This window comes from Eupeodes corollae, chromosome 2 (assembly GCF_945859685.1).
Source record: "Eupeodes corollae chromosome 2, idEupCoro1.1, whole genome shotgun sequence".
NCBI classification, from domain to species: domain Eukaryota; kingdom Metazoa; phylum Arthropoda; class Insecta; order Diptera; family Syrphidae; genus Eupeodes; species Eupeodes corollae.
This window is the reverse complement of record NC_079148.1, coordinates 149,975,134-149,991,011: the sequence shown is the minus strand read 5'-3', so window position 1 is coordinate 149,991,011 and position 15,878 is coordinate 149,975,134. Positions and strand designations below refer to the sequence as shown.

At 32.7% G+C, this 15,878-nt stretch overlaps 1 protein-coding gene across 4 annotated transcripts in view; it reads right to left on the bottom strand.

The window, feature by feature from the left end:
• LOC129947226 (tyrosine-protein phosphatase non-receptor type 4) overlaps nucleotides 1-15,878 on the bottom strand; it is a 63,516-nt gene that overhangs the window by 18,678 nt on the left and 28,960 nt on the right. For all 4 annotated transcript variants that reach the window (XM_056057710.1, XM_056057707.1, XM_056057708.1 and 1 more), the window contains one exon: nucleotides 4,329-4,616. In XM_056057710.1, coding sequence (XP_055913685.1) covers nucleotides 4,329-4,469 — 141 coding nt within the window. In that variant the 5' untranslated portion in view covers nucleotides 4,470-4,616. The remainder of the gene's footprint in view (nucleotides 1-4,328; nucleotides 4,617-15,878) is intronic.

The window sequence follows — 15,878 nt, the reverse complement described above, 5'->3', positions numbered from 1 at the left end:
CCAATCAGTGGGAAATTAAACTCAAAAGATAAGTTTGAATGTTTTCGTACAAAAGATGACAATTGACATTACTTCACTGATTGGTATAAATAGGAAAAATAGTCTACCTCTCCATTTACATTTCATTTTAAGGTATTTAGTAAAATGTTTAAAGTGTTAGGCTACCTTAGAATTTTCGAATAATCGTTTCTGTTTAAAATGTTTTAAATTGAAATGTCCCGGAAGAACATTTACAGTGGTGTGAAAAATAATAGGTGTGTGGTGAAAAATCTTCAAAAACACATATAAAAGTTGTAAATTGAAACACAGACGCGTGAAATTAACATAATTTATTTATTTGTATCCACTTTCAAATTATATAAAAAAAAATATAACAAAAAACAATTCCGTTTGATCCACAGACGAATTTTAACAATTTTGTGATGTGCAAAAAAATAGGTGTAAGAACTTGAACCTCAAAGTAATCTGAAAATAAAAGAAAATCTTTGAAATTTTCAAGGATTTTCTTAATGTATAATGTACTTCATACTTCTTGGCATTGAGTCCACCAACTTTTGCCACCTGTCACCTGTCAATAAGAATAGACTCCCAAGCTTCTTTTTTTACTGATTACAATAATTCTTCTTTGGAGGTATGTTTTTTTTTGGCCCAGAGCCCTTTTTACATGACTCCACAAGTTCTCTATTGGATTTAGATCCGGAGACTGGGCCGGGCACTCAATAACATCGATCTTATTCCTCATAAACCACGTCTTTGCTGACTTCCACGTATGCTTATGGTCATTATTTTTTTCTATAATAAGCGCACACTCAAGGGGATATATTACCCTTATTATGTAGACACAGTGTGAGCACTAGGAAAGGGAGAGAGGGGTTGAAAGGAGATGTCGGTGCACATTGGTTTTGAATTCCTGAATATTGCAATAGCTGGGAAAGACAGAGTGTGGCAAGGCATTCCACATTCGCATAGTACGGCTAAAGAATGAATCTCTGTACTTGACAGTACGACCGAAGATGGGCTCGAGGGTATATTGATGAGCATTCCTAGAAGCGCGAGTATTACGGTTGAACTGTTTAAGGGGAGGAATGCAGCTGGCTATTTCTCTAGAGCTTAAACCATTAAAATAACGGTAAAAAAGCGTGATCTTATGATGGTAATATCATCAATCAATCTAAATGCTCTACGTTGAATACTATCCAAGAAGCTTAAGTAAGTTGCAGGAGCACCAGCCCAGATATGGGAGTTATACTCAAGCTTTGGACGTATATAAGTCTTGTAAATAACAGCCAGATCAGAGGCATCGCGTATGTGATCGTTCCACAAAAGTTGGTTGGTGATATACATACCAAGAATATCGAGATGTTCAGTTTCCTCTATGCAAGTGCCATTTATGGATAATGGCAGGGAGGTATATTTCGCTTTAACGATACAAGACAGCATTGCATTTTCGAAGCATTTAATTCCACGCGGTTTCTTATTCCTCATTGTATAATGCTGTTTAGGTCGGAATTTAATGAGCTTATCATATTTTGTCGTTCCAGTTCCACATCCGAAGAAGAGGGGTGTGAATCTGAAAACGAATATGAAAAGCTAAGAGTACTATCGTCAGCGAAACAATGTATTGGATTAGATGTTGCAGACAGGAGATCATTAATAAAAATGAGAAAGAGTGTTGGAGATAGAACAGAGCCCTGGGGCACACCAGCATTTATTTTGTGGTCTTCAGACTTGAATCCATCCAAGACAACTTGTATTGAACGATTCGAAAGGTAATTACTAATCCAATGAAGGAGGGATTCATGCAAACCGAAAGCACGCATTTTCGATAAGAGAGCCTGATGCCAAACCCTATCAAATGCTTTTGAAATATCTAGTGCAATAATCTTACTTTCTCCAAAACTATGTTAAGATTTGTTCCACTGTTCGGTGAGATGAACCATGAGATCACCAGTGGACCTATTGCTACGAAAGCCATACTGTCGGTCATTAAGAAGCTTCCGTTCTTCAGATATTTCTTGAGCTGATAATTAATCAGCTTTTCCATGACCTTGGAAAGAAGGGACGTAAGTGCAATTGGTCGATAATTAGACGGTGAGGAAGATTCGCCTTTTTTGGGAATAGGTTGGACAAATGCGGTTTTCCATCCGCTCGGAACGAGACCTGAGGAGTAGGACAGATGAAAAAGCTTACACAGTGGTTTTGACAGCTATGGAGAACACTTCTTCAGAACAATAGCGGGGATACCATCCGGACCAGCAGATTTGTGTATGTTAAGATCTTTTAGGACTCTCGCTACAGTACGAGTGCGAAAAAAGATTTGCCCCATAGAATCATTAAATCGCTCAAGTACAGGCGGAGTCATAACACTCACTGGCAGAGTTTAATTGGCGGCGAACTGCCTAGCAAAGAGATTTGCTTTCTCTAAAGAGCTAACAAATGGAGTGTCATTTACAACGAGCGTAGGAACCGAGGAAGAGGAAGAATTCCTCATATTTTTTACAAATGACCAAAAATTTTTACTGCCTTTGGGACATTGCAGTATTTTTTGCCGTAATTTTTGGTCATGTAAAAATTGGTCCGTTGAATATGGGCGTTGCAGGCCTTCCTGGCTTGCTTGAACTTATTCCGGTTTTCCTCAGTTGGATTGGCTTTAAAACAACGGAAACTTACTTTCTTAACCCTAATAACCTCTTTACAGCTCGCATCGAACCATGCGTTTTCCTTAGGTCTGATGCTTTTATTGTTGGAAAGACCAACTAAGGGGCATTTCTTCCTCAGCATACGGCAACATTAAATTTTCTAGAATTTTTATGTACCCTGCTGATTTCATAATGTCCTTAATCCAGAATATTGGACCAACACCAAACCATTAAAAGCATCTCCATGCCATCACACTTACGCCGCCATATTTGACTGTCTTAACGGTATAATGTCGTGCAAATTCTTTTAGTTTTGGTCTTCTTACAAACTTTTTACCACCATCTGCACCAAATAAATTAATTTTTGACTCGTCAGACCAAAAGATGTTCCGCCATTTTTCTTTGCCCCATAGAAGATGCTGCTGCGCAAAGTGTTTTCGTCTTTGTCTATGTCGAATAATTAGCATTGGGCATTTCCTCGGTCTTCTAGAGGGTAGTTTGTTTTCCATAAACCTTCTCCTAATTGTTGAGGTGTTCATATCCAGGTTAAGGTTCCTTTTTAATTGGGTTGAACTAATAAACGGGTTGGTCTTAAGAGCCTTTGTAATCTGTAGATCAGTGGTTTTAGTAGTTTTTCTTGGTCTTCCTTGGCTTTCTGGGTTGCTGGTCTATTTTAATGCATTCGTGACCATATTTTGAGAACAACCAACCTGTTTCGCGATTGTTTTATAGGTATTTCCTTCACCTCGAAGCTTTTTGATAACTTCTTTAATCTGATGAGAACAATGTCATTTACGGTCCATTTTTAATTGTTCTAAATCAATTTAAAAATATTTAAAATAAGAAATATCTATAAAAAAATGATAAACAATCTAACAACTTACTGTTTATGTATCATTTATGTAGCACTTGTTTTACTCTTTCTTAAGAAAATTAAAACCTTTTCAACCTATGCAATATTGCACCTATTATTTTTCACACCACTGTAAGTACTCGGTTTTTGAATTCAAGCTTAAATAAACCTGATTTGCTAATACACACAACTTAAAACGCATTTATCTCAATACTGCAGGTTGGCGTTGCTCACAACACTGACACTTTTCAACCGATTGACTTGAAATTCGGAACAAATCTTTTTCAAAGATCAATATATCGCTAAAATTCTACTTAATTCTTTAGCAGTTATTATTAAATATAATCAAAAAAGTAATTGGATTATTATGATTAAGAAACCACACAAGCAGTTAGTCCAGACCCTTAAAAAGAGTAGACGTCATTGTCAAAAAACGCTGCACAGCTGACATTTTGAAATAAATAAACTAACTTTTATGCATAATCAAAATATCTAATTCTTCTTGCCGAAAAATAAAAATAATGGCCGAATCTTAAAATATGGGTTTGCCAATTTAGAATGATTTTATTATTTTACTCTCCTTTAAAAATTTTCAAATTTCGAATTTACAAAATGGCTACTACTGATTCGCTTCCGATTTTTGGCAGCTCAGATTAATTGGTCTGTTTGGTAGTTACATGTTTGTATGTTTTTTTTTTTTGCAGGAACTGTCATTGGTTAGACTTGTTCATATGCATGTTCTTTATAGATGGGATATCTAAAGCCTTATGAATAACATAAATTCCATCTTATTTTCAAAGGGTTATTAAAAATAAAAGAAGAACTTTAATACTTACATCAATCCGAAAGGTGTGTGTACTGTCATCTAGGAATAGTACAGTGACACATTGTTGTCGTTGTTTCTTATCGCGCGCCAGTTCTGCACTACGAATGCGATAGGTCCCACTCAATCCACCTAGACGAAACCGTTCAAGCATTGCAGTCCATAATTTGAACTTGTTGGAGTTTCTTTCTTTCTAATAGTTGTTGTTTTGGTTGTTGTTGTTGTAAACTTTTGATATAAAATTGATGGCGGTGTTGGGGGCTGTTTATCTTTTCTTTTATTTATTTAATTATACAACTTGCTGTAAAGAAAACATAGAAGAAGAAGAAGAAAAAAAGAGAAAGCGTTTAATAAACTTAATTTATTTTTAATGTTTTTAATGAGAAATTAAATTGTAAATATGGATGGGATAGGATGGGATGGGTTTGGTTTGAAATTACTAATTGATATTCCTTCCGAATCGAAATCAAACTTCATATTAAACTTCCGGTTATGGTTACCCCTTGTCTTGTTTGGTTGGTTTCTTGGTGGCTTGCTTGTGATAATATTAATATAAATGTTGAAACGACAAAAACTGCATTTCTGACAACTTGTGGTCGATTGATGTTCACCGGCTAAACGGAAAAAGCCAGACGTTATTATAATGTGTAGTACGCTGAAATATTTGTCTTTAAATTCGAGTTCTTTGGATTGTGAATACAATCTGAAGTTACGTCATTTTTGTTTATTTTTTATTTTTTGTTTTTGCTGAAGGAAGAGATAATTTTTTGATTAATCTGTCGTTCTTGGTCAGTGGCACTTATTTAACGGTCCAATTAAAATGCCACTTATCTTGACAAAGTAGAGGGCAATGAAAGATTGTATACCTCTTATGGGTTGTCACGCAATCCAAACAAAACACAAATTAGTTGAGTTTTTTGTTTTTGCTCATAAGCGTGGAACAAATTGCAGTAATTTCCGTTCAACTACTTGTTGATAGGTATGCATAACATAGAAAGTTAAAAATACAGGTCAAATTTGTAATATAGTTGATTGGCTTAAGGGCATTAACTTTACATCTGTTTAATTAAGTGAGAGAAGAAATATTTTGAAAACTATTCTGATATTTTATATACCACATGCTGGTTTTGCAATTTTGTCTTTAAGTTTGATAGTATTTTCATAAAGAGGACCTTAAGATAAGACAGAAAGTTGTCAGATCTTACAATATTATTAGATCAGTCAGTGATCCAATGAGCTGTCAAAATAGATACATATTTTTCAATATCTATTGACACATTTTTTTTATTAAAGCATTGCAATTTGTATTATCACATCTTTTGTCGATTCGATTTTGCCTTCACAATACAAAATTAATTTGACATGCAAAATTGCCAACGATTTCCATATTTCGTAAATGAAGACATATGCCAAATCCAAACATGGTTGACAGTGACAGGTGTGTTAGATAGTGACAGGTCTGTTAGTTTTTGAACAATTATTAACTATTGTTTTTTATGTCAACAAAATTGATATTGTTAGTAATTGTTGGAAGTTTTTAGAAACTTTAGGGAACGTCAATTGTTAAAAATTCCTGATTTGTCAATCTACTAATATAAAAATTTGAAAAAAAGGAAAATCTTAAATTGAAAAAATAAAAAGCGAATGAAAAACTAAAGCTGCTCTTAACATGCTTAAGAACTTCAATACAAATTAATGAGATCAATAATGGAAGATTTTCTGAAAAAAATGTTTAGTTTTTTTTTTAAGAACAAAAAAAACAGAAAGCGAAGAATTAACAAAAACCGTTGGCTTATTGCATAATGAAATGTTGTTAGTTCTATTTAGATGGCTTTTAAATAAATAAAAAGAAAAAACAATTACTTGCTTATTAACAAATAATTCATTTTGACATTTTAACATTTTCAGTTGTCGATTGTTAAAAATCGTAATATTTGACACTTTAACAATGAGTTTATGATCGGTGTGACAACGTCATATTATTACAAGTCGTAACAATTTTACTGTTAAGAAATGACAACAGTCCAAAATAGATAAAAACGAACAGATCCCTGGGTAAGTTTAGATGTCTTAAGGGACTTAATTTACATCATTCTCTTATAGCAAAATTAGACCAAATTATTGTTATTATTAATTTTCTAGACGCCATTAATTTCAAACTTGAAACTTTTCTTCACTAACTTTTACCTTCTTCAAATTTGCAATGACAAGACCTTCTTCAGTTGTGTTTTGTATAAAATGGAGGAATATAAAATATAAATCGGCCGACATTTTCGCATAAGTAGATTTTACTGACAGCAAGGGTGATTTTTAACTAACTTTCCTGACAACTCTCCAAAACAATTTGGCTCAATTAAAAGGTAATTTTTTTACAATTGACAATTGTCTAGCTTTCAAGTCTTTTACGTTTTTAAGCCTGAAGAATGTCACACAAAATTTTAAGTTCACACGGTTTTAAGACATTTGGTGCAATTTTTTACTCACAGTTTTGACAATATTGTCAGATGTGACGTTTGATTGCTATAAGCTTTGGATAGACAAAAAAAATTTATAAATCTAAAAACTTTCAATGTCTTTATTGATTGCCCCTACATGGGGACCACATTGTTTTTCATTATTTAAATCAATCACTGGATTTGTTTGACAGAAATAAAACTCTGTCATTGGAATTGTATGAAATTGAAACATAAATCAGGAAAAATATTTATTGCAGCTGTTCAGAAAAATGAATTTCCGTGACCAGTTATAGCTATCATGGGTTTTAATCATTGAAAATATTTTGACAGGTCGTTTATAGCTTTCATTGAAAACTTCTGGCATTGAACACACATTTTCTTAATAAAATGCACCGGGACATTTTGTCGACCGAATTCTGTGATTGGCATTGTGTAAAATTAAAATTTTTCGTTAAACTTTTAGAGATAAAAGAATTATCAATTCGGCAAAATAAATGTCAAAAAAGTATATATTTATATATTTTTAGTGCAAAATAATTGTACAATCAAATTTTTTTCTTTAAAAATGTTTTCTATAGGTAAAATATATTTTTTTTTTCATTTTTTTTTACTTGACTCCGTCAAAATTGTTTATTTTCTTGCTTTTGGCGGTGTTCACATTGGAGTCTTTCAATGCGACTTTTTTGACATTTTATCCCGTTTTGACACTTATTTAAAACAAAATCTTATATCAATTAAGAACCTTTATCTTCTTGTATTAAAGACAGATATAGATAAAATAATGGGACTTCAAAATGTCTCACTCAATAGAGTCAAATCGTATTCGATTGGGCGGAATAAATTGATTTATTTTGTATTTAAAATCGAATCAACTATTGACTGGTAAACATTTTAAACGATTTTAGAAAAAAAATTATTCTGTATCATTAAAGACAAAAGACGAAGATTTTTTAATTACAAAAGTCACATTAAAAGGGTTATCCCCAAAAAATTTGTGTTAAGCAATGATTTGCTATCTTGAATAATTTAATCCCTCGAAAATAATTGATCTCCGGAGAAAAAAGTGAATTTTTTTTAGGGACATTTACTTCCAGGGAGAATCACGATACCACAAAACACTCTAAGGGAAATAAAATTCTCCGAACGGGTTTAATAAAATTCTATTATTATTTAACTGCTCTTTTTCAAAATAAATATTGAACACAAGATTTTTAACTATTTCGGGTGTCTCCCTCACGTGATATGTCTTCTCTCCCTAGCTGTCGAATTTTCGCTCAAATTTTCACTTCAAACACATGTCTAATAGTTCAAACTGACTTGACTAGAACAAAATACAAATTGAGAATATTCATCAAAAAGAAAACGTCTGCCAATTTTTTTTAGCACACAATTGACGCAAAAAAATTACGATCACTCAATACATAATCAACAGAGGAATTCAGACATTAAATTCTTTTTACTTCCCACTTAATTTTAAAATATATTTCAATTATTATTAATAAAACAACAAATTTTTTAGGTCGGCTATAAAAAACTCAAAAAAGGAGGAAGTGTTAAAAATTGAATTCAATCGTTGCCACCGTTAAACAAAAAGTAGAAGAAGGTTCTTTGGTTCTTACTCAAAATGATGGCTATTTTAACAAATAAGTATGATACCAAAGTGAAGATTTCAATTCAGTTTTGAATATGAAAATGTCCTTTGTACAAAAACTTTCACTTTCCTATAATTATGGCATAAATTTGCAAAAATTCGAGAACGTGAATTCATAATATTTTTTGTACGAGTACGTTTCTTTTTCTCAACTCTACATCCGAATGGGAAATATTTAAAATAAAGAAAGAAATATATTCACATTGAGGCGTTTTTAAATTCGAAGAGAATTCTATATTTATACAAAACAAATAAATTAGCAAAAATAATAAAACACAACATTTTATACATATTTTTCTTGTGTTTCAATTTATGAAAATACGTGGCAGTGAAAGTAAAATGTGGATAAATAAATTAAAATAAAGTTGTTCCCATGTGAACCAAGCCAATTGTCATTAAATACATTTAAGAATAAATATAATTTTTCATTCTGTTTCCTATATACATTATCGTACAAATAATATTGAAATGTATGTATAATTAAATTCATTATTATATATATTTTCGTTGGTATATTATGGTATTCTTTTTCATCAGAAGAGCAAATAAGAAAAAACCCAAAACAAATAAATCATTTGATTAACTATCGATATCAATACCATCAATTTGTCCATCGTTGACAGCTCTATCAATTCGATTTATATTTATATTCTTGGAATTAATTTCAAGATACGTACGGTATACAACGAGTAAGTAACCAATCAACCATGCATCAGGGTATGGATGTTGATGGAATTGATCTTGACAAAACTAACATTGGAAATATGTTTATTGTATACCCGCATAACACACGGTCCAATGGGCTTAGGGCTATGGACTTATGCATTATGAAATTTAAAAAATTGAGGAAAACATTGAAGTTCTTTATTTTAACTATTAAAGAACTGTCATCTGAGTCAAGAGTTATAATTTATAATGTTGGTTCCTTTTCTCGAGAATATTGAATAACAATCAACAATTTGTCAAACAAATGTTAAGAATATTTTTCTATAGGGTGTTCTTTTAGCTGCATGAGATGCTCCGATGATTTGACAGTTGCGAATGTAATACTATAGTGAAATATCTATTTAATAAGGTTTGACAGTTTTCCACGAATAGTTTAACGCCAAATTGTAGACATTTATTCTAAAGAACGTTAATCTGGGGTGAAACCGACTAAGGTGATTGTTTATAAATGACAGTCAAAATGATAGCTAATTTCAAAAAAAATATGTCGTTTGTGAATAGAGCTACCAGGCGCTTACTTTTTTTTAGATTTTGTAAAGGAATCATTTTAAAATTCCGCCAATTTGAATCGCCTTAAGTGCCTTGCACATGAGAGCGAACAAAGAATGGACGAACAAACGCGATTTTACACATTTCAAAACGTCAATTTCAAACAAAAACACATTTAAAATATAAGAAACCAATTGATACTTATGTAAGGATAATAAAATTTGCATTTTGTTCTCTAAAACAAGACAATTTTGTAAAAACAATTTGGTAGTAACGAATTGCAGTGTGGTTGCTACGAACTGTCAAACTCTATTCGCGTTCCACATGCCTTCCACACTGCAACGAATAAATTGTTCGCACTCAACTTAACCTCAAAATTATACCACTCTTGTTTTGTTTGTTGAAAAGGTTAATTATAAATTGACAATTCGTCGCTGTCTGCGAATAGAAATAAAGCTCATGTGAAAGAAAAGTCAAAATATGAGAACATCCACAGTTCGCAGTTCGTAGCTCATGTGCAAGATACTTTACACAGATGGAAATCACGGTGGTTGTTAATTTGAACCTATTTTGTAAAGTTTACAGAGAATTGTTTTTAGAGTGATGGTAGAGAGTGGCTTCTTCAATGAGCAACATCACATCTATTGAGCAGAGTCAACTTCCACCATCAAACTTTTAAAGTTGACAGTTTGGGGCAGTTAACACGCTGCTGGCGGCATCATCGGTTCTTATTTCTTTCAAAAAGAGAAATGAGTTTCCGTTACGGCCGGTAGAGACCGTCATCCACCCATTCTGACAGATTTTTTGTGTTTGATGACACATGTCATTTATCACGTTTAGCCATCAATTTAGTACAAAACCAATTTTATGAAATTTTTTTTTCAAAAGTGCTCCAGTTGATTGGCCTTCTCATTTGTCTGTCTAAACGCATTTCAATTACTTTTTAAAGTCATCAATGAAAGCAATTTAATGGGAAAGAGCAGTGAAAAATTGTATTGATCAAATATACTCTGTTATCCGTTGCCGAGGCGGATATATGCCGAATGTTTCAAGAATAAATACTATGGAATTATCTTTCAATTTATAACAATATAAAATTGATTACAACGAGACTTTTGTATAATGATTCTTTAAAAAAGTTTTTAAGCTCTCAAAAAATTGCCATTTAAATCAAAAGCCAAAATAGAATACCATACGTAAGGAAAAGTATAATAATGTAATTATATTCAACTGAATTCAAAAGAACTATATGTTAGAATATTTTTTTTAGTAATTTATAAACAAACTATAATTTGACAGTTCTGGTTGGACATTGCCAAAATCATTTGACATTAGGCATCAAAACGATTCAAGTTAGGTCGAACGTGCTTCTTTTGGTAGAACAATTTTAAATAAAACAATTGTGAAAAATTTTGCTTAAATTCATTTCTGTTCAAAAAATTGTAAGACAGATGTAAATTATTGACACAATAGAAGTTTCAAAAACTACCGCGAGACAGGTGGCGTTGTGTTAATTTTGTTTAACAAATTTAAGGTACAAACTGTCACATAATAAAAGTTCAATCAACTTCATTCATTCTTCTCTTCATATGCATATTAAATATTTATAAGAGTACATGAACAAATTAAAACAAAAAGTCTTCCGCGGTTTTAACATTGAGAGCATTTTAAAAATAATTTTTTTTAATCTATAAATAATTATATTATAACTGTCTAGACTTCAATTTATGTGACAAGTCATAGTGAGTACCTACATAACAAAATACCATAAAATATGTCATTGCAGAAGCCATGTTTTCTTTTGATATTTTTTTCTCGTTATTGGTGTTGTTGTTCTCAACGCCATCCACTGCGCCATGCCGCGATTGAAAATAAAAAAGGCTTAACACGTTAAAATGACAACTATGACAAATTCCGACAGTAATACGGTTGGATGAATATCATTCTCATGTAGATGGAGCTGAAGCTGGAACTGGAGGTGTGGGACATTGAGAATACCCTTTGGTATTTTTATTCTTGTGATGTCAAAAATGTGAAATGTGTTTCTTTCTTTTTTAGAAAGAAGTAGCAGAAAAATAATGAAAACAAAATCAATATTTTATGTAAGTGGAAATTGTTGGTTGATAGTCATAGCTTCGAAATCAATTACAGCTTAAATAACAAGTAAGCTTCATGAGTTCTATATCTTGATGATTTAAAATTTTTTTTGAATTAGAACTTCTTTTAAAAACATTGTAAATGATTTCTGGATAAGTCTAACAACAACCTTAACCTCGAAATCATAACTTTTTGACATATACGAAAAATGGTTATTTTTAACTGTCATCCTTATATGGTAATGGCTGCGTTCAATGTCGTATTGGATATGCAATGTAGAAGTGAATTTGTAAATACCTTGTTGAACGAGTTGCTAAGGTAAATTGAGATAGTTGTCGAAAAATAAAAAACACCTTGCAGGTGTTTACGATTCTGGAACCAGACACACATTTAAAAACTATTGACATGAGCGCGATCAACGAATTTCAGATGAACAACAAAGACTAGAATGAATTTTTTAGTTTAAGAAGCGCCCGAAAATTTCATTCGTTGAAATGTGAATAGTATGTGGAACGCGAATTAATTTGACACTTCGTTACAATCAGACTGCAATTCGCGACGAAGAATTTATTTCTTTAAGTTTTTCTTATTTTGACAGTAAAAAAGATAATTTTATTACCTTCAGATAACCTTAAACAATATTTCTACCTTTTTGTTTACAATTTGCTCAGGGTTTGATTTATAAAAATCACATTAATTCATTACTTCGTAGGTTATTGGTCGCTCTTATATCAATATATCTTTAGAGTGCAAAATTATAGGACAGTAAAATGTTCATTGATAATTTTTATTTGTTAAATATAAACATTTCAAGTCAATTTTCGAGATCCCTTAAACTGAACCATAAGTTGAATCATTTGTTCTGTCAGATAGCCACATATGACAGAAGTTCTTGTAGAGCTATGGATTTCTTTGATATTCCTGCTGTTTTGGATCATCTGTTAAAATTATATTTTTATTTGACGTTAAGATGTTCTGTTTTTTTTTTTTTTTGAAAAATGTCAAATGTAAATTCGCACTTACCACTTACTTATTTTAGTTTTAAAAAATTAAGTTTTGTTTAATTGAGTACATATACATACAATAAATAAATATAATTTAATTAAAAAAATGTTAATTTTCAGATAAATGAAAATTTTAATGTGGAAACACTGTTTTCAGTGAAATATTTAAAAGTGATACCAAACTTTACAAGACAAAATATCATCTGGTGTGAAATAGAAAAACTAATTTTTGGATTATAAAAAAAAATCCAAGTATAAAGCAGGATTTCGCTACAAAACCATGGACGCCTCAGGCTATCCCAGAATTTAAATGGGCCCAACAAATTATGCAATAAAAGATTGTCGATGATTGGCTCATTATGATTAAAATATTATTGGAATTGTTAGTCGGCCTGTGGAACTTTCAATAAAAGAGATTTCATCACAAGAACGTTTCACAGCCGCCATTTTGAATTAACTCGCTTTAAAAAAATGTATTGTAAGTCTTCAATGATTGTGTATAAAAACCTTTTGTCATTTCGACTTATTTTGAGTATTTTTGAAAAACAATTCGGAAAAGGCTATATTTTCGAGCAAATGCCTTGAGCAAATCATCTAAAGTAAATTGGAGTCGCTTTTTGGAATGTTTCATCTTCAAAATTCGTACCAAAATTACCAAAGTTAATTTTGAAACTTCTATTATTTTACCTGCAGATAACTTTCAAGTTCGTTGCGATCTTTCCCTAAGAGAAAAGAACAACATTCAATTGACCTATTAACGATGTCATTTTGTGCCAAGCCATGTTTTAAAAAAAAACCAAATCCAAAGACCGTGTACGAAACGAACAAATTGTGTTCCTAAATTTCTAGATTCTCAAGTCCCACACAATAAACTTACGGTTAGCTTCATATCATAATGTTGTGATTACACATAGCGAACAAAATAATAGTCTTTAGGTACGATAGAGGGCGGTGCCGACGGCGGAGGTGGCCTGTAGTTGATAGACCGCTGACCCTTTCGCCTTATTGTTTAAATGTAGAACAAAAATTCCAGATAAAAAGCCTCTTCCAAGACTCCAACGACAATAGTTTTTAATAATAATAAGAAGCATGAAGAGCAAAACAACAAAATAAGGAGAAGAAGAATAAAAAGAAAAATTGTCAATGACGGCGGATTAAGAGATTCCCATCTCTCCGTCCTCCCTCTATTTTCACTCAACACAATGCAATGAAAAGATTTTCCACAACAGATTCAATCCGAATCCACCCGTTGCCGTTGGCTTGGTTGGTTGGCGCGCTGCTACCAAGACCCGACTCGAAATAGAAGCCCGAGACTATAGACGATGATAACATAGTAGCAGGGCTAGGCTGCTAGGCGGGGCAGCTTCACCATCCCAGTAGCACAGCCATCTCAATGTGCCACTATTGAAGCTACAAATGTATTATAATAGAAGAGCATCAGCACTTGTGCCACCATCGTAGCTGTGGCGGTGGCAAAGAGGTCGGTTGGCTTCCTCAGCTCACCGAAGGCTGTAATCTGAACTTTTAAGCGGTGGCATTGCAGTCAAGTGGATTAGAGTAGAGTACAATGAGAAAGTACCCTCAGAAAGAGAAGAAAAGGCTACGATAGCTATTTATTAGTCTCTGTGTCGATGATGGTTAAAGCTAGATCCGCTCAAAAACCCCCCTTTACAGGTTTCTAAAAATGGAAAACGTTTAAATAAAAGTTGGGAAATTATTTGATTGTGCTTTTTCTTTTTTTTTTCTTTCAATCCATCGATGTCATGTGGGGTTCATTGCTGCCGAGGCCGTGCGCCGCCTCGATCCAATGTATATACAATACATATCTATAAAGCTGGGGAGGGCTAAGCAAGTTGCTTGCGATTGCAGTATCAGTTCAATTCAGTGTATCGACAGCAGCAGGGCACAGTTTGCGACGACGATATTTCGCAATTGGTTTTGAGGTTTCGATTTGAAATTGAAAATATATTCAGACTATAATCGGGTATAAGCTGAAAGCTGGTGTGTTCCCAATTTGTTAGTAACGTTAACGTAATATGAAACCTTTAGCCAGCTCCCATCGAACTTGTGGTGGATTGGTAGAGTGGGGCTGTTGGTGCGGTGGCAATGGCAGTCTGAAGAAGATAACGACACGGACAGGATAAGATTTAGACTAAAAGATGGAATTACAAGGTTATTAATGGCATTTGTCATGGGTAAGGTGGCTTTGAATCGAATACACTTTGCATAAGTGATTTATTGATGATAAATCATCATACAAGTGGATATTCAAATCTTGAATGGTATAGTGAATGTAGGAAGGTATATTTACCTCCAACGATGAATTCAGAAATGGGAAATGCACATCACGCACAGTTAGATGCTGTTTAATATTGGGTTTTAGAGATTCGGAAGCTGTCAGACGACATTCGAGTGGTCTCAAAAGTCTCGTTTTGAATTTATAGTTTTTATTTTTACAGGTGTTTAGTTTTGGACAGAAGTTTGTAGTGTTGGATGATTTATTAGTGACATTGTAATGATAGATGATGGGTTTCCTTTTTGTGCATATTATAAATTGTGTTTTACTGGAATACATTGGTAAAAGAAATGCAGGTTTTGGAAAGGTTTCTTCCCACTTTTCTTTACTTTTTGTATCGATTTTGTGAATCGAGATTTTATTAGGTTAACCTTTCATAGAAGAGGTTTACGCGAGGCTATTGCAATTATCAAATCTTCTTAATGGCCAAATGTTTAAGCCTTACACAGTGAAAAATTATATGAAGACTTCGAAATTAATAGTGGAGTTCCACAGGGGTGTTTACTATCACCTTTATTATTCCTGCTGGTTATTGGTCATGCTCTTCATTCATATTAAAAAAAAAAAAAATGATGGATCTCCGTCAAAGTCTGGATAAGTGAAAACGAATTTATTCAACATTTCTTGAAATTCTGCTTTAGTTGATGTAACAGGACAGAAGGTTAAAGTGATGGACAACTTGTTGGATGGTAGTTTATTGTCAAAGAAGTAAATTCACAAACAAGCAGAGCAAAAGCTTATGTTTTCCGAAGTGTGGAAGATTAACGTATACAATACGAAGACCAAGCAGTGACCGTTCTGCTCTTACTTGACAGCCACGGTCGTACATTAGCCGTAACATTTT